The sequence below is a fragment of the Hemitrygon akajei genome, chromosome 12 (assembly GCF_048418815.1).
Source record: "Hemitrygon akajei chromosome 12, sHemAka1.3, whole genome shotgun sequence".
Taxonomy (NCBI): domain Eukaryota; kingdom Metazoa; phylum Chordata; class Chondrichthyes; order Myliobatiformes; family Dasyatidae; genus Hemitrygon; species Hemitrygon akajei.
In genome coordinates, this window is record NC_133135.1 from 40,959,036 (window position 1) to 40,986,393 (window position 27,358).

Genomic DNA, 27,358 nt, shown 5'->3' on the forward strand with positions numbered 1-27,358 from the left:
ATGCACTATTGACGAATCAAAGATGTTCATCTATTTCTTTCCATTTCATAGAAACATAGAAAACCTGCAGTACAATACAAGCCTTTCGGCCCAAAAAGTTGTGCCGAACATCTCCCTACCTTAGAAATCACTAGGGTTACCCATAGCTCTCTATTTTTCTAAGCTCCATGTACCTATCAAAAAGTCTCTTAAAAGACCCTATTGTATCCGCCTCCTCCACCATTGCCGGCAGCCCATTATACGCACTCACCACTCTTTGAGTGAAAAACTTATCCCTGATATCTCCTCTGTACCTACTCCCGAGCACCTTAAACCTATGCCCTCTTGTGGCAGCCATTTCAGCCCTGGGAAAAAGCGTCTGACTATCCACACAATCAATGCCTCTCACAATCTTACATACTTAACATCTTTGGACTATTTTTACTATGCCCATGATCTGTTTTTTTAATCAATTATGCTATTGTTTGCACTGTTGTAACTATATGTTGTAAATATGTGGTTTTGTGCAGGTCTTGTAGATTTAGTTTTTGGTCTTGTTTGTCTGGTGTGATTGGAGCTCCTTTCCGGGGAATGTGCTAAGATGGTGGCGTGATATTAATACGCAGCAGCCTCTCCGGACTCTGGATTGGGGATTGCCAAACGTTATGTGGATTTTCTGGCGTAGTCTGTTTTGTCATGTGTTTTTGTGGTATCATTCTGGAGGAACGTTGTCTCATTTTTTAATTGCATTGCATTTGTGGTTTTTAAATGACAATAATCTGAATCTGAATACTTCTGTCAGCTTACCTCTCATCCTCTGTCGCTCCAAGGAGAAAAGGCCAAGTTCACTCAACCTATTCTCATAAGGCATGCTTCCCAATCCAGGCAACATCCTTGTAAATCTCCTCTGCACCCTTTATATGGTTTCCATATCCTTCCTGTAGTGAGGTGACCAGAACTGAGCACAGTTCTCCAAGTGGGGTCTGACCAGGTCCTATATAGCTGCAACATTACCTCTCAGCTCCTAAATTCAGTTCCACGATTGATGAAGGCCAATACACCATATGCCTTCTTAACCACACAGTCAACCTGCGCAGCTGCTTTGAGCGTCCTATGGACTCAGACCCCAAGATCCCTCTGATCCTCCACACTGCCAAGAGTCTACCATTAATACTATATTCTGCCATCATATTTGATCTACCAAAATGAACCACTTCACACCAATTTGGGGTGAACTCCATCTGCCACTTCTCAGCCCAGTTTTGCATCTTATCAATGTCCCGCTATAACCTCTGACAACCCTCCACACTCTCCACAACACCTCCAACCTTGCTATCAGCAAACTTACTAACCCATCCCTCCACTTCCTCATCCAGGTCATTTATAAAAATCACGAGGAGTAAGGGTCCCATTGGTCGAGGTCAACCATGGATGTTGTGTCCTAGTTATTTGCGTTGCTCATGCAGTGTCATCTGTGGCTGATGAGACCAATTGAGCACAGCAGTCTCTGTTGCCAGGATTGCATCTGTAAGTGGTCTCAGCTCTGCTGAAGATGCAGCATTCCTTTCTATGGGCCAGTTTGTCTTCTGCTGCTTTTGGTAATTTTTCCTCACTTTACTTAAGGTGTTGTTTCAGAGCGCTTCTCCATCTGGTGTGGTTGGCTACAAGTTCCTCCCAGGATTTAACGTTGTTGTCCAGTGCCTTCATATCCCACTTGCAGACATCATTGTAGCATGGTTGTGGATGGCCAGTCATTCTCTTGCCTGAAGCCAGCTCACTGTAGAGGATTTATTTAGGGATGCGACCATCCTGTATGTAGCAGAAATGACTCAGCCAGTGCAGCCTATGCTCCCTGAGCAGAGAGTGCATGCTGGAGAGGCCAGTAAGAGAGAGAATCACGGCATTGGACATCTGATTTTCCAAGAGATGCCCAAGATGCAAAAAAGGTACCTGAAACGGAAGGTGTTCAGCCTTCTACTTAGCCAATGTTGTCCAGGGCTTGTTGTTGTATAGCAGTGTGATGATGACTCAACTGTTGTACGCTGCCTTTTTTTAACTGAAAGTTTGGAGTTCTCCTAGACTCGTGTGGTGAGGCAGACAAGAATTGTTGCAGCTTTCCTGATGTGCTTGTTGATTTCTGTATCCAAGCAGAGGTTGTCACTGATGATGGACTCCAGGTATGTGAACTGATGAACAACATCCAGTTAGTAGTTATCAATGGTAATTACTGGTGGGGGCTCCACATCTTGTCCCCAGAAGTTCATCTTTTTCAGGCTGGTAGTCAGACCAAATTCCATGCAGGCCTGGGAGAAGCGATCCATCAATCTCTGGAGGTGCTGCGAAGTGTGAGTTGCGACTGATGCATCATCAGCAAACCTCATGTCTCTGATCATAGCCTCACATAATTTAGTTTTGGAAGATACCAATAAGCACTGGGTCAAGAACACAAACTTGCTTAATGCTGCTGGTTTTGTCAAGAGCTGCTGCTGTAGTTCACTGTCCTCTTGTTGTTGTGGAAGAATTTGATGGTGCTCTGTAGACTTTGCAGGCAATTTGCCTTGGAGAGGATCTGAAAGAGCCTTTCTCTGCTGACTGAGTCAAATGCATTGGTGAGATCAATAAAACTGGGCATAGACGGGCTTCTTGTGTTTTCCACACTTCTTCTGGAGCTGGTAGAGAGAGAAAATCATCCCCACAGTTGATTTTCCAGTACGGAAGCCACTCTGTGAGTCTGGGTAGACACTTTTAGCCAAGTTCTGTAGGTGGACCAAGAAGACTTAGATAAAGACTTTGCCAACAACATTGATGAGGGAGATTTACAGTCACTTGTTTTGATCTTGGTATCCTTCGTATCCTGTGGTACAGCTTCTTCCTGCCAGCACTGACAGAGGACTTCATGTGGCGAGTAATCATGCAGTGCTTGATCAGGTCTTCGTTAATCCCATCGTTGTCTGATCCCCTCCCTGAGGCCAAGCTGGTAGTCAACTTGCTGGATAGGATTGGGTCTGTATCTAGTTCTTCCATTGTTGGCAGGCATACAGCGGCACCCAGGATTGGGATGGGTGACAGTGTTCACTCTGGAATAGAGGTCAGACTAATGTTCTTCTCATCTCTCCATCTGCTTGCCTGTCTGTGATTACTTCCACATTGGTGATTTTGAGGGAAGCCATCTTGCTCTGAGAGGGCTTTCTTGATGCCATTGTACACACCTCTGATATTATCCATAAATTGTGCGCTCTGGATGTCTTCACTGAGCTCCAACCATTATTCTTTCAGTGCAATGCCTGGTAGTCTGCTGTACTTCTAGCAGCCCTGAGGATCTGTAGGTTCTTCTCAGTTGATGAATGCTTATACCCGACTAGGGAAGCACATGTGGCTTCAGTGACATGGGTCATCTCACTGGATTTTGCTTTAAACCAATCATTTGTTTTCACACATAACTGCACGGCCAAGCACCCAAGTAATTACATTGTCAGATTTGCCGATGACATGACAGTGGTGGGGCTCATCACCAACAACGATGAGACAGCCTAAAAAGAGGAGATGGAAGAGTTTGAGGCCTGGTGGCAGGCCTGAATTCCTGAATTTCAACAAAGGAGATGGTTACTGACTTCAGGAGAAGTCATACCACTCACCCCCACCCCCCCCGCCCTCCCTTTTACATTGCGGCATAGCAATGGAAACTGCAAGCAGTTTCAAACTCCTGGGAGTGCACATCTCTCACAACTTCTCACGGTCCCAAAACATATTTTACACAGTCAGGAAAGCTCACCAATGTCTCTACTTTTATCAGGAGGCAGCTGCTCTATGCGCATCCATACTCGTGTTATTCTACAGATCAAAGGTTCTTTTATTATTAAAGTACACAACTCTGAAATTCTTCTCCAGGTAGCCATGAAACCAAGAAAGAAAAGAATGGCAGCATGATCATCACCTGTCCCCACACAAAAAAAAGAAACAAAAATGGAACAGGAACCTCAATTCCCAAATTCTTCTTCCCCACACACAAAATTCTGGAGAAAGATCAGGTGAAAAATACAGAATATAGAGAAAAAAAATAAGACTGGAGAAATAAAAGGCCATAGCCCAAGCCCATGTCCAAAATGCAGAGAACCTGAGTAACATTCTCCGGGCACAGCGGCAGTCTCTCCCCTCTCTGGCAGCAGAGCGATCCCGCCAGTGATGAAAAGGCAGTCTCCCCTTTCCAGCAGCAAAGTGATTCCACCAAAATCATAAGGCAGGTAGTTGGCGCTCACCTTCTGCTTTCACCTCAATGTTTCAATCTCCCTCGTTGCTTTAATTGGCAAACAATGGAAGCTTTAATCGGTGAAATGGAGTTGAACATCAGCTTGCACCCCATTCTGCAGCCTTCCTGCCACGAGATTCACGTACGCTGCTTGTCTCCTGGAATCCTCGGAGAGTGCAGAGCGCTAAAACACCCTAACGATTTCCAAGCTTCAGATCACAGGTTCCAACAGTTCCAGAGTCACATTCAGGACAAAGAACAAATGTAAAAGATATAAAAGTGAAATATGTGGTTTCATAGTCTTTCCAAAAGATGCCGACTGTGCGAGTGTTGTACACAGGTGTCATCTGGATATGCAGTAGAGAGCATCCTAACAAGCTGCATCACTGTTTGGTACGGAACTTGCACTGCAGCGGACAAGCAACATCATGACTGATACCACCCACCCTGCTCATGGACTGTTTGTCCTACTCCCATCAGGGAGGAGGCTATGTCATAACCAGACTCAAAAACAGTTGCTTTCCCCAAGCAGTAAAGCTGATCAACACCTCTACCCACTAATCCACCCCTCCTTGCCCCCAACCATCACTACTTTAATATTTCCTGTCAGTCAACCTTATGCACAGACACTCCTGTGCCTAGCATCACTTTATGCACATACAATCAATTTATGCATATAAGCTACCTTATGTATTCATATTTCTGTTTTTTAAATTATTATTTATTTTATAGTTTGTGTATTTTTGTTCTGCATCAGATCCAGTGTAACAATTGTTCAGGAAATGACAGTAAACAGTCTTAGAAAATAATCCAGCCCAATATGATAACCAAATTTGGTCATGCATTAGGGTAAATCACTGAGTATACCATAGACCCACTGCTATTTTACAAAGCTGAGCAACTGAAAGAGTAATTGACACATATGTTATTTCTGTCTGGCACATAGCTGAATGAACAGCAGTTTGGCAGAGGTCTGTGCATCAGTAACCACTTTGTCCTGTTTGCAGGTGAAAGCATTAGACATGGAAAGGAAGAAGGGAGAAAATTATTATGTTATAACTGAAAGCGTGTGTGTTAATTTCTTCTGTTTCACCACTACCCTTTCCACCTTTAAGAAGCTCCTAAAACCCATTTTTGTCCGACATATGCTTTAATATCTCCTCATGTGGTGTTGTTTTAAAATTTGTAAGACTCCTGCAAAGCACGTGAGGAGATTTTGCTACATTAGGGGCACTGTATAAACAGGGCCTGTTGTGTATAAAGTTGGACAGTTGCTTAGCAGTTGTTTAATGGCTGTCAACATTAATGGCTGTTTAGTACTTGAGAAGCCAACTTTGGACATATGATAACTTGCAGACACAGTAGACCAAATAATGTTTATATTGAACTGTAGAAGAATATAGAAAAATGTTGGGATGTACTACATTCAAATGATAGGATTGGGGGGGAAAACACATGAAAAAGTATTTGTTTGTGAACACTTGCTTTATTGTGTTTCAGTTGCCGTACAAATAACCGGAAGAGCCTAATTGTGACTTCAAGCACTTCGCCAACACTACCACGTCCACATTCACCACTGCCAGGGCACACAGGTAAGGAGTAATGGTTTAAAAAAAGTATTTGTACTTGTACTTGTAGCGTTTACAGAGCAAGTCTAAGCATAACTTCTCATCACCACCAACAATTGATGACTGCAGTATGTCTTATCTACAGCTTAAGACTTCAATCTCCTACACCTCAAAGGAAAAATAGCATATCTATAAGCATATTTTCCTGACTTGGATGTATGTTTCTGCTCCTTCAACAATGGTAGATAAGAATTATATCAAAGGGCCATCATTAGTCTCTCAGGCCATTTGGGCATGAAGGGCAAATGAAGCAGGTTTGACCAAAATTTATTATACATTTCATATCTTAGTGTATCTGTATCCTATAGTATTTTATCCAGATGTTGCAGTTGGTACTTTATCATTTTCAGGATGATAGATGAGTGTGCTGCAGAGATGTATCTCTTAACTATGTGGTTGGATACAGTTAAGCCCTTTCCTTTAAATGACTTGGATGAAAATGTGGATGGCTGGGTTAGTAAGTCTGCAAAAGACAGGTTAATAGAGAGATGAAGAAGGCATATGCCATGCTTGCCTTAATTAGTCAAGGCATTGAGTTCAAGAGTCAGGAAGTTGTGTTTCAGCTTTATAGAAGGCTGGATTAGGCTGTGTCTGGAGTGCTGGTCACCCCATTATAGCAAAGACGTAAAGGCTTTGGAAAGGGTGGAAAAGATGTTTACATGGGTTAGAGGACATGTGCTGTAAAGGGAGGTTGGATAAACTTGGGTTGCTTTATCCAAAGAAAGACACTGTGCAAAGATCAGTTTGAGGCTTATAAAATCAAGAAAGGAATAGATGGAGAAGAGAGCCACTAACTTTTGCCCCAGATCAAAATGTCTAGAGGGCATGCATTGCAGGTGAGAGGGGGCCAAGTTCAAAGGAAATGTGCAAGACAAGTTTTTTTTTTACACAGAAAGTGGCAGGTGCTTGAAACTTGCTGCCAGGAATTGTAGTGGAGGTAAATATGATAGATGCATTAAGAGGCTCTGAGGTAGGCACATGATTGTGCTGAGATTGGAGGGATATGTACTTTGTATCAGCAGTAAGGATTAGTTTGGTTAGGTATTTAATTACTTGTATAATTAGTTCAGCACAACATCATGGCCAATAGCTTGTTCTTGTGTTGCACAGTTCTGTGTTGTTCATCCTGAATGTAACCAATCAGGGTTTCACTGTTATTCTAAACATTATTGTAAAATTGTCACATTCTAAGATTTTGAAGCAATGAGTCCTAAGATTAAACTTAAAATTCAAGTTTAAGATATCCTCTTTTAAGCATTAGAGCAAGAATGAGAAAGAAAATTATAATCCTAATTAGATGTTACAGTTGTAGATTTTTTTCAGATTTCTTATTTTTGCATTTAGTACCACTCAGAAACCTGCATCAAGTCAAGTCACTTTTTATTGTCATTTCGACCATAACTGCTGGTACAGTACACAGTAAAAATGAGACAATGTTTTTCAGACTCATGGTGCCACATGAAGCAATAGTAAAACTAGACTGAACTATGTGAAAACAACACAGAGAAAAACTACTCTAGACTACAGACCTACCCAGGACTGCATAAAGTGCACAAAACAGTGCAGGCATTACAATAAATAATAAACAAGACAATAAGCACAGTAGAGGGCAGTAAGTTGGTGTCAGTCCAGGTTCTGGGTATTGAGGAGTCCGATGACTTGGGGGAAGAAACTGTTACATAGTCTGGTCGTGAGAGCCCGATGTCTTCGGTGCCTTTTCGCAGATGGCAGGAGGGAGAAGAGTTTGTATGAGGGGTGCGTGGGGTCTTTCATAATGCTGTTTGCTTTGCGGATGCAGTGTGTAGTGTAAATGTCAGTAATGGTGGGAAGAGAGACCCCGATAATCTTCTCAGCCGACCTCACTATCCACTGCAGGGTCTTGTGATCCAAGATGGTGCAATTTCCGAACCAGGCAGTGATGCAGCTACTCAGGATGCTCTCAATACAACCTCTGTAGAATGTGATGAGGATGGGGGGTGAGAGATGGACTTTCCTCAGCCTTCGCAGAAAGTAGAGACGCTGCTGGGCTTTCTTTGCTATGGAGCTGGTATTGAGGGACCAGGTGAGATTCTCCATCAGGTGAACACCAAGAAGTTTGGTGCTCTTAACGATCTCTACTGAGGAGCAGTCGACGTTCAGCGGAGAGTGGTCGCTCCGTGCCCTCCTGAAGTCAGCAACCATCTCATTTGTTTTGTTCATATTCAGAGACAGGTTGTTGGCTCTGCACCAGTCCGTTAGCCGCTGCACCTCCTCTCTGTATGCTGACTCATCGTTCTTGCTGATGAGACCCACCACAGTCATGTCATCAGCAAACTTGATGATGTGGTTCGAGCTTGCGGAGAGGAAATGCAAAACCAATATAAAAATCAGTCCTCTCAGGATGATAATTTCTTAAGAGCTAGCGAGGTATCACATTATTTAGGTCTTATCTAGTAATTTTATACTGTACTGTCAGATACCATACATAACAATAGATATGGAATCAATTCTTTGAAAGATTGAAGAACAAAACCAATATCTTATTTTAGCTATTATACAAGCAACAGGATAAATGAATGCCACAATAAAAAAATAAATGAAATTAAATCTAAATTATGTTAAGAAAGCAAACTTTCCTTTCTAATTAATATTAATGCAAATTAATATTTTGCATTAATTAATTATAAAATAAGCCTCTTCACTGCAAAGTGATTGGCAGATGCCACATTTGCCTTTCTGAGCCTTTGCTTTAACACATGGTTGACCTTGACCTGCAATTGAAGATGTAGTTTAACATGCTCAGTAAATATCTGTACTACTCTTTTTCTTCGAAGCTGAAGTGCAACTGAGTGTTGCTGTAGAGTGCCGGTATCTGCTGTTATACTTACGAAATAGGAGAGCAGAATATTATAATAAATGACAAATTAACTTGTCTTGCTGATATTGTTTGAGAGATAAACATTGACCACAGTTTCTCTGCTGGTCTTCAAAATTGTGCTGTGGAACTATTTATATCAACCAGAGAAGAGACCAAGCTGTGAGTTAACATTCCATCAGAGCTATGGCAAGTTTGCTAGTGGAGAACTGCCTTCTTACTGCATTGAAGTGTTGGCCTGAATTTTTCTGGTCAATTGTGGGAGTTGATCTGAAATTCATGGTTTATCAGTCAGTGTGCTACCCAGTTAGGTTCGGAGGACATATGAATATAAAACTACTCTCATTACATTCAATTAACGAACTTAGAAAGGGTATTTAACAAATAAAACCCGTTTTAAATCTGTTTTGCTGCCATTTTTATTCCCTTCCACCTGCCTGTTTTAAAACCTACAGCAGAAGGGCAGATTTTCTTTCCCTCCCATTACCTGTTACCCGTCACTTTTCTTGAGCAATGAATCAAGATCTACAGCAGTGTGTTGCAAGATGCTACTTGATCTTATTTTTGTGTAAGTTCAAGTGTTACTGTAATTAAAACAGTTTGCATTTATGTCATTCCATGAATCATTGTAAAGGACCTACATTTAGCGTTATTTATGCTGTGACAAAACACTTCCTCTCATATTTTCTTTAACAGAAATTGTAACTGCTGTTTATACAATAATTTCAAATGGCAAATATTTTAAGTATATTGTATAATTCTGTGATCTATCAGGTAAAATCTGGGTTTGAGGGGTTAATTTTTAAGAAAAGAAAAGCAGGGAAGTCTTGAAATTAAACATCAACTCCACAGGTACAAAAATGTTGGTATCTGCTTCTTTTGGTTTAAAGTTGTCGCAAATAAAAAGTAGCAATGATAATTCTGATTTGGTCATTTTTGAAGTTTGCAATTATCCACTTTGATTTGGAACACCTGTTTTGGGAATTCTACCAATGAGCTGATTATCCATTGTGTATTACAAGAAGAATAGAGCTGTAATTTGCTCTTTCTTTTGTAGAACTGATCTATCATTTGATGGTAATGTGTGAGTGTAGGTTCAAAACTGAATACGAAGCAGGACCTTTAAGATGAGCACTATTTTTTTTAGAACTGTGACATTTAATTCTTAATGTCTGGTTATTGTATTATGCTGTAGCTTCCACCATTGCTCATTACTTAAATGGGAAAATGAAGAATAAATAAGCCTAGTAGCTAAAGTGAAATTGCAGTGGTGATAAAACAATTTAAAGCTATTTGATGTTGAAATTTTGTGCTTAATCAGCTGGAAGATGTCAGTGCTGCATGATGAAACATTTTCACATTCTTCATGCCTAACTAGAAAGGTCATACACTTAGAGCTACCAAGGATGAGAACAGCTTCAACTAAATTTAATCTTCTAACCTAGCTGAGAAGAACACTACTTAACTATTTCTTTCACTGTAGTGACCATTCATATTGAAAAAATATGCTGTCACCATTTATCAAGAACATGAGAAAATCTTGATACTGAATACTGGTCTCTGAACAACACACACAAAATGCTAGAGGAATTCAGCAGGTCAGGCAGCATCTAGGGAAATGAATAATCAGTCAACATTTCAGGCTGAGACCTCCCTTCATGACTGGAAAGGAAGGGGGAAGACACCCGAGTAAAAACTTTGGATGGAGAGGAAGGAGGATAACTAGAAGGTAATAAGTGAAGCCAGGTGAATAGGAAAGGTAAAGGGCTGAAGAGGAAGGAATCTGAGAGGAGAGAAGAGTGGACTAATGAAGAAAGGTAAGGAGGAAGGTACTCAGGGAGAAGAGATGAGAGACCAGAGTGGGGAATAGAAGAAGTAGAGAGGGAGGTGATTTTTTTTTACTGGAAGGAGAAATTGATATTCATGCCATCAACTTGGAGGCTACCCAGATGGAATAAAAGGTGTTACCCCTCCACCCTGAGGCCTCATCTTGGCTCGAGGAGACCATGGACCGATGTGTTGGAATCAGAATTAAAATGTTTGGCCACTGGGAGGTTTTGCTTTTGGCAGATGGAGTGGCAATGCTCAACGAAGCGGTCCCTCAGTTTATGACAGGTCTCACCAATGTGGAGGAGGCCACGTTGGGAGCACCAGATACAATAGATGACACCAGCAGCTTAGCAAGTGAAGTGTTGCCCCACTTGGAAGGACTGTTTGGGGCCTGGAATAGAGGTGAGGGAGGAGGCGAATGGGCAGGTGTGGCACTTTGGCCACTTGCAGGGATAAGTGCCAGGCCTCCTCTAGATTGGTGAAACCATTCTGTCCATGACCTTCTGTTGTACCAAGGTGTTGCCTGTCCTGCTGAGTTCCTCTGCCATTTTGTATCTGTTGCTTTGAATTTCCAGCATCTGCAGACTTTCTGTGTTTCGATTTATCTCTCAAACTGAACTTCATGTGGTTTTAGATTGATTCTAATTGCTGCCTTTTCTGTTATGTTTCTACTTTGTTGTAACTTATTTATTAGTAAATATGAAATTGTAGTCAGGCTGTAGAATGGAAGCTCTGAGTTTAATACAAACACCTTCAGTTAAATTTGCTTACTACCATCAGGATAGATTAAATTTTACACCTTTGGTAATGTGCAAGTACTTTTAATTAACAGGATTGGATGCTACTATTGCACAATATGTTGTTCTGAACGTCAGTAAAGCCAGTTTTATTGATGGAGAGGATGTTATATTGGCGTAAATGGCTGGAACACATTAACAGCTAACCGACAGATCCATGAAGAACCAATTATTTGCTACGGAAGAATTCAACAGCCTACATAGTGAAGCGTGGAAATCAGGAACTTGCTGGACGTCAGATGAGCACACATGGCAGTCAGTCATTTATTCGGAATTTAAGGCTATCAAGTACACCAGCTTAGGTTAATTCCACTTACCTGGGAAAAATAGAAACATAGAAACATAGAAAATAGGTGCGGGAGTAGGTCATTCGGCCCTTCGAGCCTGCACCGCCATCAGTATGATCATGGCTGATCATCCAACTCAGAACCCTGTACCTGCTTTCTCTCCATACCCCCTGATCCCTTTAGCCACAAGGGCCATATCTGACTTCCTCTTAAATATAGCCAATGAACCGGCCTCAACTGTTTCCTGTGGCAGAGAATTCCACAGATTCACCACTCTCTGTGTGAAGAAGTTTTTCCTCATCTCTGTCCTAAAAGGTTTCCCCTTTATCCTTAAACTGTGACCCCTCGTTCTGGACTTCCCCAACATCAGAAACAATTTTCCTGCATCTAGCCTGTCCAATCCCTTTAGAATTTTATACGTTTCAATAAGATCCCCCCTCAATCTTCTAAATTCCAGTGAGTATAAGCCTAGTTGATCCAGTCTTTCTTCATATGAAAGTCCTGCCATTATAATAATATAATATAATATTATAATAACATTATAAACAAGAATCAGAATCAGGTTTAGTGTCACCAGCATATCTTGTGAAATTTGTTGTCTTTGCAGCAGCAGTACAATGCAGTACGTAATAGCGAAAAAAATGTGGATTACAGTAAGTGTGTGTGTGTGAGGCATCGCTTCTTAAAGATGTCCTGGATACTATGGAGGCTGGGGCCTGTGATGGAGCTGACTACGTTTACAACTCTCTGCAGCTTATTTTGATCCTGTGCAGTAGCCACTTCCTTCCCCCCCCCCCCACCCCACCCCACCTCCATATCAATGATGCAACCTGTTAGAATGCTCTCCACAGTACATCTGTAGAAACTTGCAAATGTCTTTGGTGACATACCAAACCTCCTTAACCTCCAAATGAAATATAGCCCTTGTCATCTATAATGAAATATGGCTTCTTTGTAGCTGCATTGATATGTTGGTCGATAAATTGCTTACTCTTTCCACTTCTGATCCCTCTGAGGACTGGTTTGTATTTCCTTGTCTTATCCTTTAAGAAGTCCACAATCCTTTCTTTTGTCTTACTGACATTGAGTGTAATGTTGTTGCTGCAACACCACTCAATTAGCTGATATATCTTGCTCCAGTACGCCCTCTCGTCACCATCTGTAATTCTGCCAACAATAATTGTAGCGTTAGTAAATTTACAGATGGCATTTGAGCCACACAGTCATGGATGTAGAGAGAGAGAGAGAGCAGTGAGCTAAGCACACATCCCTGAGGTGCACTAGTGTTTGCAGTCAGCAAGGTGGAGATGTTGTTTCCAATCCACACAGACTGTGGTCTCACAGTTTGGAAATCAAGAATCCAGTTGCAGGGGGAGATACAGAGGCCCAGGGTTTGGAGCTTTTCAATCAAAACTGTAGGAATGGTTGTGTTAAACGCTGATCTGTAGTCAATAAATAGCACCTACAATAAACAGTAGGTATTTGTATTGTCCAAGTAATCCAAGGCCTCCTGTAGAGCCAATGCACTAGAGACCTATTGTGGGATAGGGCAAATGGCAGTGGATCCAGGTCCTTGCTGAGGCAGGAGTTAATTTTAGCCTTAACCAACATCTCATCACTGTAGATTTGAGGGCTATTGGACGATAGTTTCAGGCAGCTCACCCTGCTATTGTTGGGCACTGGTATAATTGTTGCCCTTTTGCAACAGGTGGGAACTTCGCTGTCTTTGAAAAGCATCGTCATTTGGTTGGCACAGCTTTTCAGAGCCTACCAGGTATTCCATTGCGAGGGTTCACCCTCTTGAAAGATAGACTGATGTCGGCCTCCAAGTCTGAGGATTACAGCGTCACTGGGAGCTGCAGAGATCCTTGTAGCTGTAGGTTTATTCTCCCTTTTAAAGTGTGCATAAAAGATGTTGAACTCATCTCGCAGTGAAGCATCACAGCCACCCATGATGTTAGGTTTCACTTTGTAGGAAGTATTGGCCTGCAAATCCTGCCAGAGTTGACGTGCATCCACCCCCATCCTCGTTCAGAATTGTTCCTTTGCTCTCAGTACCAGACATTTTTTAATCACTCTTTTAGTCTCCACAGCATATCCCATTTCTATGGGAAATTATTTATCATTATAATTATTATATAATATAATTATATATATAATATATATACTTATAATTATAATAATTATTTTATTTATTTATTATTATTAAGTTACTGGGGTCTCCCTACCTTCTGTCCAAGACCTCTTCCAGAGTCGATGCCTCCAGAAGACACGGTACATCATTAAAGACCCCTCGCACCCTCTCCACGAACTGTTTGTTCTTCTGCTTCAGGTAAAAGTTACAGGAGCATCAAAACTAAAACCACAAGGCTACTAAACAGCTTCCTCCCACAGGCAGTCAGACTGCTAAATAGCTGCTCTACCTGACTCTGCTTTGGATACTTTTAACTTGCACTGGACGCATAACTTCTTTTAACTGACATATGGCTGTTGTGTTTTACTATTTATTGTTATATTTATTATTTAGTGTTGCGTTTGTTATGTTATGATTTCACTGCTCCTGGGAAACGCTGTCTCATTCTGCCCTGCAGAGCTGATGTACAGTTAGAATGACAAAGTTTTTGAATCTTGAATCTTGAAATATTCTGATCTCAAGAGAGATTCCTCAACTGACTATCAGAGGGACAGGCAAAAAGCTCGACACTTTTGAAGTCGTGGCAAAACTGTTAGGGTAAGAGATCATGTGGTAAATATTGAGCTACTGAGAATTTAAGGAAAGATAAAATCAGACTGTTTATTAGAGCATTGCATTAAGAGATAAAGCAATGAAATTAGCATTGTATGAACAAATACCAAGGACCAAATGGCTTTGTTTTTTATACACTCCAAACTCTTGCTACAAGCTTTGTAATTAAGAATTTGAGGAATCAAGATCTCAACTGACTTCCGGTAAGATGGTGATTGTTTAGTTGCTTCAGACTTTTGCTCCGTTACATTTCTTACCTTCGCACTATATGTCTCCCTTTTTAAACCTTAGTCTGTTATTCTATCTGTTTTTTCTTATCTGTCTGCGAATACGTCTATCTTACAATGGCTACAAAAAGTTCTAAATCCGGGAAAAAAGAAACTCCCACGTCTTTGTCTGCCGAGATTCTCTCTATCTTGGAACAGAATTGACAAGACATTTTAACTGATATCAAGACTGAATTTAGAGCCTCTATCAGTCAGCTAGAGTCAAAATTGGATCAGATTAACGCCAGAGTGGATGATCAAGCCGAACATTTATCTCGCATCGACCTAACCTCTGAAGATTTAAAACACCGTGTTCAGCATTTGGAAACTCTCTGTTCCAACTTAATGGAGCAAAACAGCAAACTTATTTCCAAAATGGCGGATCTCGAAAATTGGAGCAGGCGCTGCAATCTGCGAATTCTCAATTTGCCAGAGGCCACTGAAACGGGTTCCCCCATTGAATTTTTCTCTTCTTTTCTCTGTGAGATTTTTGGGAAAGAATTTCTCCCGACTCCACCTGAGCTAGAAAGAGCTCACAGAATTTATGTCCCTCGAGTTGTTTTGGGTTCTAGAGCACGACCAGTTATCCTGTGTTTCCATGGTTATCAGGTGAAAAATCGTTTGATTGTGGAGGCACGCCAAAGAGGCATGCTGACTTTCCAAAATAATACCATTCGTATCGTGGAAGACTATGCTCCCCAGGTCCTGAAGATGTGTGCCAAGTTCAAAGGCGTTATGAAAGAGCTCTTTAATCGTGGATTCAAACCTTCCCTTCGCAATCCTGCCGATCTTCGAATTACGCTTACTACTAGAGAATATAAGTGGTTTAAGTCAGTTAGAGAGGCTGAGATGTTTGTTGGAAATCTTCCAGCCATCTTGACTTCTTTGGACGTGGTTTGACTTTCTAAAATGGCTGATGAGTATTTCTTGAATTAAAGTTTTTTTTGCAAACTCAGACTCTATTTGAATAATTTAGTCCTTAACTACTGAGAACCTAAGGGTTTTAGTTGGTCTCTCCTTGGACTTGGTGTGATTTTCTTAAATAGATTATTTAAATTAATGTTTTCCTGTGGACTTAGATTTCATTTGTGTAATTTAGTTTACTTTTGAATAACTTTAACTATAGAGAACTACAAATGGTCTTAATTTATTTGGGAGGTTTAGAGTTTTTTATTGAAGATCTCCCTGTCAATTTACTGTATAAGACCTGCCTTTTTTTTAAACGGCTGATACGTACTCTCTTTAAATATAGAATTTCCCCCTTTTTCCCCCCCTTTTACCCTTATTTTTCAATTTTTCATAGTTTCTCGCGGGTAGATTAGTTCTTGATTACTATTTTGTATTAAGTTTTATATTCTTTCTGATGAAGTTGTTCCTATTTGTAATTTTGATTTGTAGTGCATAAATTAGTTAGTATCTGCTATATTATTTACACGGAGCTTATGTTAATGTTACGGAACTGGAAGTTGGTTTTTGGAGTGTCTTATTTTCTGTAGAGCTAGCTGCTTTTTTGGGTAGCCATCTAGTTTTGTGTTGTGAGGGTGGGGTGGATTCTCCAGTACCAACATTATCTATTGATTTTTTTGTTTTTTCTTGTTATCCAGGACATGTCTATGTCCTGATTTTATTGATTTATGTTTATATTTTTGCTTCCAAACTGTTATTGCAATGTTTGATCTTATATATACCTACTGCCTTTTACGTCTTAACAATTGATAATGGTTAGTCCATTGAAATTTGTGAGCTGGAATGTAAAGGGATTGAATCATCCTGTTAAAAGAAGAAAGGTCTTCTCCCATATTAAGCAACCTAAAGCTGACATTGCTTTCCTTCAAGAAATTCATATTCGTAGTTTCGATAATTCTCGGCTTATGTCAAAGTGGGTGGGTCAAGATTTTCATTCATCCTTCCCGGCCAAAGCTGGGGGGGGGGGGGGTGGGTTCCATTCTTATCAACTCAAATGTTCCTTTTGAACTCCATAGTAAGATATCTGACACAAATGGCTGTTTTATTATTGTTTCTGCAAATTATATAATAATAAGGTAGTACTAGCTAACCTGTATGCTCCCAATTCTGACGATGTTAATTTTTTTGAACGCTTTTTTCCCTCATTACCAGATCTGAACCTATATTCTCTTATATTGGGTGGCGACTTTAACTGCTGGTTAGACCCAACTTTGGATCGATCGTCCCCTGTTACTAGATTACCTACTAAATCTGCTTTAGCTATTCTCTCTTTTCTTTCTAACTATGGTATCTCTGATATATGGCGTTTCCTTCATCCTACTGAGAGAGATTATTCCTTTTTTTCACATGTTCATCATACCTTTACTAGAATTGACTATTTCTTAATTGATAATCAACTTATTTCATTTGCTCATTCTTGTGACTATCAGAGTATACTGATCTCTGATCATGCCCCCAGTCACTTTGTCTCTAAATTTTCCTGGTCTTCCTCAGAGGAATAAACATTGGCGCTTTAACCCGACTTTATTATCGGATGATGATTTAGTAAAATTTATTAAGGACCAGATAACTTTTTTCCTAAACACTAATACGTCATCTGAAATTTCATCCCAGATTGTCTGGGATGCTATGAAAGCATATTTAAGGGGCCAAATAATTTCATATACAGCGAATCTTAATAGAAAGTCCCGTTCAGAGCGATTAGACCTGATTAATCAGATTAAAGAATTAGATTAATTATATGTTCAGACTAAAAACCCTGAATTACCGTATATAAGAAGCGTGTAGAACTCCAAACTAAATTTGACCTTCTCTCTACTCAACCAGTTGAACGTCAACTTCTTGAAAGTAAGAGTTGCTTTTATATTCATGGTGATAAATCTGACAAGTTTCTAGTTAATCAGTTGAGACATTCTAAAGCTAAACAACATATTACAAAGATCTGGAAGAATCAAGATCTCAAAAACAAACTCATAGAATTAGAGCAAACACATCATGAGTCAAATGAAGAACCAATTTTTCACAAAAGGTTTAGAGGTGCCTCAAATTTGATGTCTCCTAAAGAAGTGGACTTGGAGTTATTTGTGGTTTACAAATGGAAAAAATACTTTTTTATTAATGATATCAAGGAATATTAAACAGGGTGGTTAAATGAAATTGATAGACAGATAATATGCTATCTAAATGAGTGATGAATAAAGTTTGAGATAATTTTTCATTTTGTTTTTCAAACTTTGTTAAATAATAATATGACAGTTAAAATGCTTCTCCTGAAATACTCAGAATGACCAGCAGGGTTATAGTACATTAATATTTGCTGATTACAATGTTGTCATTGTTCTGTTAGTGTGTATATATATTAAGTGATGATTTTGAACATGGACCTATATATGATTATTGAGAAACAAATTCAGATGTTTTAATGAAAATAGGAAGGTGCTAGGAATAAACATGAAAGACAGAGATAATGTAATGCTATAATTGTGAACTTAAAACATAAAGGACATTAATGGAAAAATATTACAATTTTAATCTCTTTTTAGTCACTCCACAGCTTCCTACACTCCAGAGGAAACAACATGAGCCTACCCAGCCTCTTTTTATAAACCCAACCCCTCCAGCCCATGAAATACCCTGTTTACACCACCTCTTGTTTAATGACATTCTCCCTATAACAGGATGACAACTGCAGATAGTTGTCCAAATGTGGCCTTGCTGATATATTGTACAGCTGTAATATGATGTCCAAGCTCCTGTACTCAATATTCTAACTGATGGCAGCAAACCTTCATCCCTCTGTCCGTCTGTCTTGTAACTTTTAAGGAACGATGCAGCCATATTGTGTTTGAAGCCAATATAAATGTGGCACAGTTCAAAGTGTTATAGCTCTTAGCTTGGCATATCTTGGAAAATCATGCAGTTTCTTGAGCCATTACTTTCAAATGTGGGACATCTCAATACTAGTGGATACTTTATATATGATGAAAGGCATGGATTGGATGGATAGTCAGAGGCTTTTTCCCAGGGCTGAAATGGCTAACACGAGAGGGCATGGTTTTAAGGTGCTTGGAAGTAGGTACAGAGGAGACGTCAGGGGTAAGTTTTTTTTTTAACGTAGAGAGTGGTGAGTGTGTGGAATGGGCTGCCGGCGATGAAGGTGGATGCAGATACAATAGGGTAGTGGTCGCCAACCCGTCGATCGCGATCGACTGGTCGATCTTTGAGACTTTCCCAGTAGATCCCGAAAAAAAAAGAAAAATAAATACACAAGTACTGTTGAGAGATTGTTTCCGGGTTGTGGGGTTTTAGTTCCGTTCTTTCTGCCCAGTGCACATGCGTGTAGCTCCCCAGCCATGCGCTAGTCCCCAACCACTGGGCCACAAGGAAACAATATGAGTCAGCTGCACCTTTCCTCATTCCCTGTCACGTCCACTGTTGAACTTGTACCCACGCGAGGTCATTACCCAAGCGCATCAGGGATCACTGGTTGGCCTTGGGTAACTGGCCTCTTCGCGCAGCTGGCGAGAAGTGCATTGCTACTGGCCTGGAGTGCGGACAGATGGGTGCCGCCTCTAAAGCTGTGTAGCACACTGAATGTTCGTGGGGAACCTGGTGCTAAAATATTTGCAGACCACCTAATTCGGGCTCAGGGTTCCGTAAGTAGCAGAGCAACTACCACGCTGCGATCAACTGAAACAAACTTTTGTTGGCTGATAGATCCTACAAGGTGGGGCGGGCGCGTCCTGTTGCACTCCTCGCTCGGTCAGTTGGTCGCTCTCTCTGGACTGCGACCACTGTGGCCCCGGTACGGGAACAGAAGCATCTGGCCAAGGTGGCAGCCGGGCGGGCGGGAGGCTGTCTAATGAGGCAATGAAGCCCTCAAAACTGCTTCAGTACCTTGAGTCCAAGCACCCTGCACTTAAATACAAACCCGCTGAGTTTTTTTCCACCATTAAAAATGTGAGCAAGCGGGACAGCAGGCAAGTGCTGAGAGCCACTTAACCTAAATTACGGAATAGTCTGGACATAAGGAACCTGCTTCGAGTATCGCTGTATTCTGGTTGTATTTAACCCTCCCGGTCCGCAAGAATATTGTCAATACTAAACCGGTCCGTGGTGCAAAAAAAAGGATGGTAACCCCTGGTGTTCATACATTATTTCTACTTCCGGGTTGCGAGGGGTTTTACTTCTGGTCTTTTCTGCCCCGGTGTGCATGTGTGTTAATAATCGATTTGGAGTCGATCTTGCCTTTCACTAAGGCCAAGGTAGGGGATCTTGGGCTTCAAAAGATTGGTGACCACTGCAATAGGGTCTTTTAAGAGACTCTTGGATAGGTACGTGGAGCTCAGAAAAATAGAGGGCTATGGGTAATCTGCAGTAATTTCGAAGTAAGAACATGTTCAGTACAGCATTGTGGGCTGAAAGTTTTCTATGTTTCCATGTTAACTCCAATTTGTTTGGATTAGGTTATAATTTCTGATCAAAAATGCTTAAACTCCATAGGTAGAAGCTGGAGTTTCACTGTGTTTAAACCAAAGATCAAGCTATTTCTATAGTAGCTGTATTAGCCTAAAGCTAAACAATGATAATAATTCATTGTGTTTTCAGATTGGAGCAAGGTTATGAATTTGAGTGTGAAGTTAGCTACAGAGGCTTTGTACTTGAATCTTAATTTTGTATAGAGTATATCTGAAGATGTGAAAATTATAGCCAAGTCGCATTCTTGCATTTCACTGAAATGCTGTCAACTTTCATTAGATGACCATTGCACCAAAGCAAAATTGGCATTCAAGTGCATTGAAATAGTCTTGTTTTTCTTCACAGCAGATTGCTTTGAAATAACATGATTAAACACATTTTCCTGGGGTTACATTAAAGCGCAGGTGCAGATACAGCCAACATCTGTTTATCACTCCTAATAATGGATGTTGTCTGATATCATCAGATTATATTTCCATTTGACATGAACTGCAGAACGTGAATGATCAATAACTCAGGGAATCTGAAGGATTATTAATAATAGAAATACCCCAAAGTCAAGAATCGCAATTAATAAAGTTGGATAATTGCATGGAGAGCTGCTGTTAATGAATTTTTTGGGAGTGCTTTTTAGCTGTTAAAAAATCATGGGTTTGATTTCTGTATTTATTAAGTATCAGAGTAAAAGCACAGTTTTAAACATTGAAGCAAGATTTAACCAACAAATGGAGTGAAATTTTGTCCATTTTATCTGCTTTGTGACATTTTACAAACTGGCACTGTGTATTTTAGCACTTTTGTTGCCCTTGTATCCTTTCATGTTTTTGTAAGTAACTTCTTATCCATTTTTTACTAAGGAGTGAATTGTTATTCTGAATGAACCTCAGTTTCCATTTGTGATAAAGCATCTTGTATTCTGTTTGCAAATTGGGTGGAAAATAAATCCTTTAACTTTCTCCTGTTGGATTATGTAGATTAAAATCTTGAGGCTGTGTCACTGGTCAGTGATTAATTATTCAATTGAAACTGAATTTCACTATACACTTCCTCAAAACTTCTCAGAGTATTAAATATTTGCATTGATTTATAAAACTAAATATCTTTTCAAGTAAACCTGAACATTTTGTGGGAATAGAGCATCTCATCTTTATAAGTATAGGCTTTTTATAATCCTGAATTGAATGACCTGGCAAAAGAGAACTTTGTGAGACTTGTAGCTGTGTGGGGAATTACATTTGTTTAGATTTCCGTTATGAATGTCTATGAGTTTGTTTGATTAAGGTGCTTGATTTCCATTTTGTCAGAATTTGGCCTTTATTTTTATTTGTTGCTTTCTCTAGAGAAGTGAATGACGTAAAGATTAAACTGCCATGGGGATAGATGATCTTGAATAGGTTTTACTCTCACAATCATTTATACATTTGTCTAAGTTGTTTACCAACTTTTACTCCATCTCCCTGGATAATATGATCTATTTTGTAATGCATTTCCAATTGCAAGCTTCCCATCTTGTGGTTTAATGGCTAATCTGCTAATACGATTATTTCAGCCTACAGAGTCGGATACATTTTGCTGTTGTTCTGTTTATTTAATTACTCATTGTTTTCTTCTGTTTTAATTGTCACCAGTGTTGGTTTTCCATTTCAACAGCTGCCTGTTTCAATTTAACCTGTTCCCTATTTTTGTTGTCCTCTTTTTCCAGTTCAATTTTCTCCCCTCCCCACTGCTTCCGAATTTTGGAAGATATACTGTATTGTTTATTCTACATGATTGGGCTTCATTCTTAATGCTAAAGTACATTCTTTGTGTTTATTACATCCTTCTTATTATTCAGAATTGAAAATGTACAGTAAATTACTGTATATGTGATTCATAGTGGGGTATAATTCATGAAAATGGAAATAAATTTATGCTCCTTAGTTCAGAAGAAAAGGGAATGGTCCTTAGCAAGGACCTCGACGTTCTGCACTTTGCTTATTGCCACAATCGATCTCCTGTGGATGCAGTCTCACTGGCTCTCCACTCAGCCTTGGATCATCTGCACAATAGCAATACTTACGTCAGACTTCTGTTAATTGACTACAGCTCAGGGTTCAATACAATTATGCCTTCCAAAGCCTGGGCCTCGATGCCTTGTTCTGCAACTGGATCCTTGACTTCCTCATCGGGAGATCACATTCTGTGCGAATTGGAAATAGCATCTACTTGCTGACAGCTAAGACCGGCACACCTCAAGAATGTGTGCTTAACCCATTGCTGTACTCTCTACACCCACGATTGTGTGGCTGGACACAGCTCAAACACCATCTATAAATTTGCCAATGACACAGCTATTGTTGGCAGAATGTGTACTGGTGATGAGGAGGCACACAGGAGTCAGATAGATCAGCTGGTTGAATGGTGTTGCAGCAACAAATTGCACTCAAGATCATAAGACTAAGGAAATGATTGTGGACTTGTGGATTGTGGTAGATGAGGGAAGACACATCAGTCCTAACTGAGGAATCAGAAGTTGAAAGGGTGAGCAATTTCAAACCTGGTGTCAACATGTCTGAGGATCTATCTTGGGTCCAACACATACTGCAGATGCAATTACTGAGAAAGCATGACAGTGGCTATATTTCATTAAGAGTGTGAGGAGAATTGGTATGTCACCTAAGGCACTCGTAAATTTCTACAGATGTACCGTAGAGAACATTCTTAACTGGTTTCACCTGATATGGAGGGGCCACTGGACAGGATCAGCAAAACTGCAGAAAGTTGTAAATTCAGCCAGCTCTATCATGGGCAACACACACAAAATGGTGGAGGAACTCAGCAGGCCAGGCAGTATCTTTGGAAAAGGGTAAACAGTTGATGTTTTAGACCGAGACCTTTCATCAAGACTGGAAAGAAAGAGAAGTCAGAGTAAGATGATGGGGGGTGGGGGGGGGGAAGGAGGAAGAAGAACAAGGTAGTAGGTGATAGGCGAAACCAGGAGAGGGGTGAAATAAAGAGCTGGGAAGTTGATTGGTGAAAGAGTTAAAGGGCTGGAGAAAGGGGATTCTAAGGAGAAGATAGAAGACTATGGAAGAAAAGGAAGGAGGGGGAGCATCAGAGAGAGGTGATGGGCAGGTAAGGAGGTAAGGTGAGTGGGGAATAGTGAAGGAAAGGAGAGGGGGTGCAATAACCGGAAGCCTCCACAGCATCCAGGACACCTTCAAAAGGTGGTGTCAGAAAGGAGGCATCCATCACTAAGGGCCCCCATCACCCAGTAGATGCACTTTTCTCATTGCTACCTTCAAGGAGGAGGTGCAGGAGCCTGAAGACACACACTCAACATTTTAGAACAGCTTACCTTCCACCATTAGCGAGCATTGCCTTAGTATTTTTCCCTCTCTTTTTGCACGACTTATTTAATTTAATGTTTTTATTTACTGTATACCACACTACTTAATTTATAGTTATTATTATGTATTGCAATCTACTGCTGACATAAGACGAACTTTATGACATAGGCCAGTGATATTAAACCTAATTCTGATTCTAAATCTTGACTGTCAATTTTCTCAATAATTTCATTGATAAGAGCTGGTATTGAACTAGAAAAGCTAGTTGGAGTTTTCATGGTACATTTTCCAAATACATTTCCTCATAGATTAAAAAGAACATTTCGTCTTTTCTTGCCAGTGTCAGATGTTTGGTAGGGGTGTAATAAGCATATGGTAGAGCCGTGTGGGAAGAACAGTGCTGAAAATAAGCTGCTTTGTCACTGGTATTATGGGTTCTTTTGTATAATAACAATGGATGTTTCCTAATAAGAGAATAGATATGAGTTATACTGTAGTCTAGGACATGTCTTTTATTAAAATATAATATTGGTTGCTGATAATATTTGCAGTTCGATGAAAAAATAATAGTTGAATAAATTCACTTTTTGGCTTTTGTTATAATGATCAGTTTCAAAATAGAGATGTTTGCACCTTCAAAAATCATGCCTTCCCTGCTACAGTCAGAGCTTGTCATTTTTTTAACATATAAATGTTGATAAATAACAATTGGGGATTTAATTTGTAAAGAGAGAAAAATCTTTACAGTTCAATTTTTCTAATTTTGACACTCAAATTTTCTTTTGTTATTTTTAAAATATTTTTGAGTAAAATGCAAGTCCATTGACCAAAAAATACATAAACACATTGGAGACAGAAGTCACCAGAGATGCTAGAATCTGGACCAAGACATAAAACACTGGAGTAACTCAGCAGGTCAAGCACATAAATATTGTGCTTACCAAAAGCTTGAGTAGTATTTGCGACATCACCTGCCATCTTCTTTTCTTCACATCCTGGTGCTTCAGTGAGCGGTGGTGGGTGTGCTCCCTGCTTAAAAGCAAACCCTGCAAAATTCATGCCTCAATGAAGATGTTTCTCAGGAGTCAAGGAAATCAGGAAGAGGGAAAAGAAAGACTCCCTGATCAAGCATTCAGCTTCACACACAAGAAATACCAGAGTTTTTGATTCAAAATCTGTAAATGACTAAGATAAGTATGTATAGCAACGAGTGTAGCCTAAACGTCGATTCTTGAAGGATTTCTATAACAATCTATCATTTCTGTTCTGTCTCCTTCCTCTCAATCCATTTGCTGCTCACATCTGGACATTGACACAATTTGCATGCACTTACATTTTTGCTAACTGTACCCTTTGTCAAGTATTATTAGCATCTACTGGAAGTTCATATTCATATAAAAATATTGACTGACACTGCTCCACCGAAGTCAGAATCAGGTCTTATCACTGGCATGTATTGTAAAATTTGCTAACTTAGCAGCAGCAGTTCAATGCAACACATGATAATACAGTAAGAAAAAAAAATACACAAATTAATTGCAGTTAGAATATGTGTGTGTATGTATACATACATATGTGTGTGTGTATATAAAATAGATTTAAAAAATAGTGGAAAAACAGAAATATATGTTAAAAATGTTTATTACCCAACAGTAACAATGAGAAGAGGGCATTCCCTGAGTGATGCGGATCCTTATTAATGGATACCGCCTTTTGAGGTACTACTCCTTGAAGATGTCTTGGATACTACGAAAGCTAGTACTCAAAACTAAATTTAGAACTTTCTGCAGCTGCTTTCGATCCTGTGCAATACTGCATTCCCTCCTCCATACCAGACCAGTGATGCAGCCTGTCAGAATGCTCTCTGCGGTACATCTATAGAAATTTTTGAGTGTTTTAGGTGACAAACCAAATCTCTTCAAACTTCTAATGAAATATAGCTGCTGTCTTGCCTTGTTTGTAGCTGCATCGATAAGTTCAGACCAGGTTAAATCCTCAGAGATTTTGACACCCAGGAACTTGAAATTGCTTACTCTTTCCACTTCTGATCCCTTAGAGGATCATGTTCCCTCGTCTTACTCTTCCTGAAGTCCACAATCAGCTCTTTCATCTTAATGCCATTGATTTTTAATAAAAAGTCATACAGGTTAGTGAGACATGATAAACTCTTTAACTTGTATTTGAGCAAACCCTCTGAATTGAGGCTGTATTGCTACCTCTGCAATTCTATGGAGTGAAAAGACATGATGCCAATGTGAGAATTGCTGACTTTGTCAAAGATTAAGTAGGAGGGACTAGGCGAAATGGCAAGTTGGCATTTTGGAAGTTGGTTACTCTTCCACTGTTTATGCTAGGCAACTGCTGGCTCTTTCCAATCAGTTGATTTTTGTCTTGAAAAGTTTCCCATGACACATGTTAAATTAATAAGTCCATCATTTTCTATTTTCATTTTGTAGGCTTTCTTTAAGTATAGTGATAATGGCACCAATTTGTAGAACAGGTGGCTACAAAGCTGCACACACAAATTGCTGGATGAACTCGGGCAGCATATGTGGAAATGAATATACAGTCATTGTTCTTAAATATTTATTCATTTTTGTTCCTCTCCATGGACACTACCTGACTTGCTGAGTTCCTCCAGCATTCTGCTTGTGTTGCTCTGGATTTCTAGCAACTGCAGAATCTCTTGTGTTTATGGTTACTCAGCTATTACCTTTACTAGTTTTACTTTACATATTTTAAAATTATTTTTGCAGTCAATTTTTTACATGAATTACATTTTAAGTCTCATCTGAAATCAAACAAGATAGTGGTTTTTCTGTTCTTCAAAACATTTAAACTTGCAAACCTCTTCACATTTTATATCAAATCTAGGAACTGCAGAGATAGGTTTTATCATGTAAGTGTAATTTGATGGAAAAGTTTGGCTGAATTATTTTTTTTGCTGAAAATAACAGAAATGTTTTAAGCCAATCAGAAAAGCAGACTGATTACTTCAGTCTGGGACTGCTGTTAACTCTGACCTTGAGTCACATGATCAATTATCCAGTGTGTTGATTTTAAAACACATCATCACTGCCCCATATACTGTGTCCTCCCTGCAATCTAGTAGGTCTGGTGTTGTCGCCTTTTAAGGTACTTCATGATGCAGACCCCAAGCAGAATCTGTGAGCTCTGTTGATGTTTATACTTGGCATTCCTTGTGTGATGAGCTGTTACACAAAGAACAAAAGATATAGGTTGAAAGTGCTGAGCACCACGATGGCGTAATGGTTAGTGTGACTGTGTTACAGCTCAGGGCATCGGAGTTCAATTCCGGCATCATCTGTAAAGAGTCCGATTGTCCTCCCTCTGGAATGCTTGGGTTTTCTCTGGGTGCTTTTGTTTCCTTCCCCAGTCCAATGATGTCCTGGTTAGTAAGTTAATTGGTCATTGTAAATTGTCCTGTGGTTAGGCTAAGATTAAATCGGGGGTTACTACACAGTGCAGCTCAAAGGGCTGGAAGGACCTATTCCTTGCTGTATCCGAATGAATATAAATTAATGATGTAAACTGAACATGTTAATACTGTTGCACTACCACATAGTGGCTTAATTTGAAACTACTGATACTTATGTATACAGCCTTGCCATTTCAGAAAATGTCAACATTGATGCAAGCTTTTAAATAAAAGCAGATAAAATCTGCATATTTCTGAATCAGCATCCAAATCGATTAAGTCGATCAAATTTATCCATAAGGTTAATTTAATTAATAGCAAAACACCTGTTTTGAGACATTTTGAGTTGCATAATTGAATCCATGCAAACTGCACTTTCCATTATGTCATGGGCTGTAGGTACTGCATAGAATTAGAATTTCTAATGCTTCAATGAAAAAGATAGGGACTGTTTTCATAAACAATCGTATTCTCATTAAAATCAGCATTTATATCTTTATATTTTTCAATAA

General features: G+C 39.8%; 1 protein-coding gene across 5 annotated transcripts in view; it reads left to right on the forward strand.

Moving 5' to 3' along the window:
* The window catches only part of mast2 (microtubule associated serine/threonine kinase 2), a 405,044-nt gene that overhangs the window by 256,061 nt on the left and 121,625 nt on the right, over nt 1-27,358 (forward strand). For all 5 annotated transcript variants that reach the window (XM_073062969.1, XM_073062970.1, XM_073062973.1 and 2 more), the window contains one exon: nt 5,726-5,817. In XM_073062969.1, the coding sequence (XP_072919070.1) occupies nt 5,726-5,817 (92 nt within the window). The remainder of the gene's footprint in view (nt 1-5,725; nt 5,818-27,358) is intronic.